The sequence below is a fragment of the Alosa sapidissima genome, chromosome 20 (genome assembly GCF_018492685.1).
Source record: "Alosa sapidissima isolate fAloSap1 chromosome 20, fAloSap1.pri, whole genome shotgun sequence".
Lineage (NCBI taxonomy): Eukaryota > Metazoa > Chordata > Actinopteri > Clupeiformes > Clupeidae > Alosa > Alosa sapidissima.
In genome coordinates, this window is record NC_055976.1 from 18334839 (window position 1) to 18336572 (window position 1734).

Consider the following 1734-nt stretch of genomic DNA (forward strand, 5'->3'; position numbering starts at 1 on the left):
GCTTCCCAGGCCCTGTCCCATTGCCATGACCTTGGACTTGCTAATGACCAGGCTGCTTACAGAGTCAGCCACAGGAATAGATGAGCAAGGAAACAAGGTGTCATGACAACCACTGGGAACACTCCATACATGTTCAAGAAACTTTATCTGTCTTCCAAACGAAGTTGTCACAGAGTGAGCACCATACTAGTTTTTAAATATAAGGGTGCATGTGTACAGAGTTAAGACCTGAAGTGCACACCCCTGGATGGGCTAAGATGCATGCACGGCATTCAAGGATAAACCAGACGTTGCAAATACAACTCACAACAGCTGTCCATTTGCAAATGTCCTGGACAAGTACATTTACAGCAGTGTCTCATTACAATGTGCCTTATGTGCATTTCAAAGTGCATAAGGTTTAATAAACTACAGGCTTACAGAGTAATGAATTATAGCTCTTTTCTAAACTCTGGAAAGATATATTAGGTGAAATATGGTGGATGGGTTAACACTTCTTCTAAGGATTAACTGTACAAAGAGGTGTTGCCTTCACTTGCAGACTGGGTTACTTTATAGCCCTTACTTTATAGCCCTGGGTGGAGTTTACTTTAACACACACACACACACACACACATACACAGACACATCGATCTTGAGATTAGAAAGCTTCAGAAAATTTCTCAGTTACCTGAAACTTAATTGTTAAATGAAATGGAGTTTTGTGTGTGTGCACATCGTTTGCGTGTATGTGTGCGTGCATGTACTGTGTGTGTGTGTGTGTGTGTTCAACTTTGTTTGGTTTTACACTCTGGAAGAAGAGCATGTGAACGATGTAAATGATTAGAGCTGAATAGGCTCTCCTTGCCACTTAATGCACAGCCCATTCATTCAAACAAAACTTTGGGAATTGACTTTACGCACCCAAACTCGCGTGAATGAGGATATGCGCAGCTCAGATTTCTACTCGGTTTTCTGAATGTTAGTTCAGGGATTCCTTACAAGGACTTGGGGAGTCATGCCCTGCGTGTAGGCTAAGCATCCGGACCCTGAAGCACATCTGAAATTTCCGTCAAAGCCACTCTGCGATATTGTAGTTCCTCGGGGAAATGGGAACTGAGGCCAGGTTCATATTCTTAGCCTACAACATGTAGAATCGGGTTTGTTTTCAACTAACTTCACGCGTCTTCATGCTCTTCCGTTAGCAGTAGTTTCAATTGTTTTCTGTATGCAACAGAAGACGATGCCCTGCATATTTTTATACGAGTTTAGCTATGATCGCCTCACAGGTAGATAGAATTGTCTATCGAACAAAAGCCATGGTCTCCGTACTCTGCTGTTCTGTCATCAGCTCGTTTTGTCTCGCATCCCTTGTGTGTCCACGATATCCCTGATGTTTGGCAAAGGCAGAAGCTGTAATATTTCCTCCGTTGCGGAGCGGGGACCTGCAGAGATTAATATTGCCGTTTTGGGAGTCACTGGATCCGGAAAGTCAGGTAGGCTATTACCGATGCAATAGGCTGGATTACGAATCTTTCAGCATATGTGTTGTTGGGTGAAGACATTGTATGATGAACACATATTTGATGCACAATTTGTCATCAAGCCATATGATGTTTGTCATCAGCATGAAGCCCAGATCAATTTGATGACATCTCAGTAGGATCTTTGAAGATTTCCGTTATCAATGAGGATTGCACCAGGGAAAGCCAAAAAATAAATCCTTTATATTGTTATCGTTGTTTTTTAAAACGG

At 42.3% G+C, this 1734-nt stretch overlaps 1 protein-coding gene across 1 annotated transcript in view; it reads left to right on the plus strand.

Moving 5' to 3' along the window:
* The first annotated feature begins 813 nt into the window (after positions 1-813).
* The window catches only part of rasl12 (RAS-like, family 12), a 10997-nt gene continuing 10076 nt past the window's right edge, over positions 814-1734 (plus strand). The window contains exon 1 of the mRNA XM_042075585.1: positions 814-1475. Coding sequence (XP_041931519.1) covers positions 1373-1475 — 103 coding nt within the window. The 5' untranslated portion in view covers positions 814-1372. The remainder of the gene's footprint in view (positions 1476-1734) is intronic.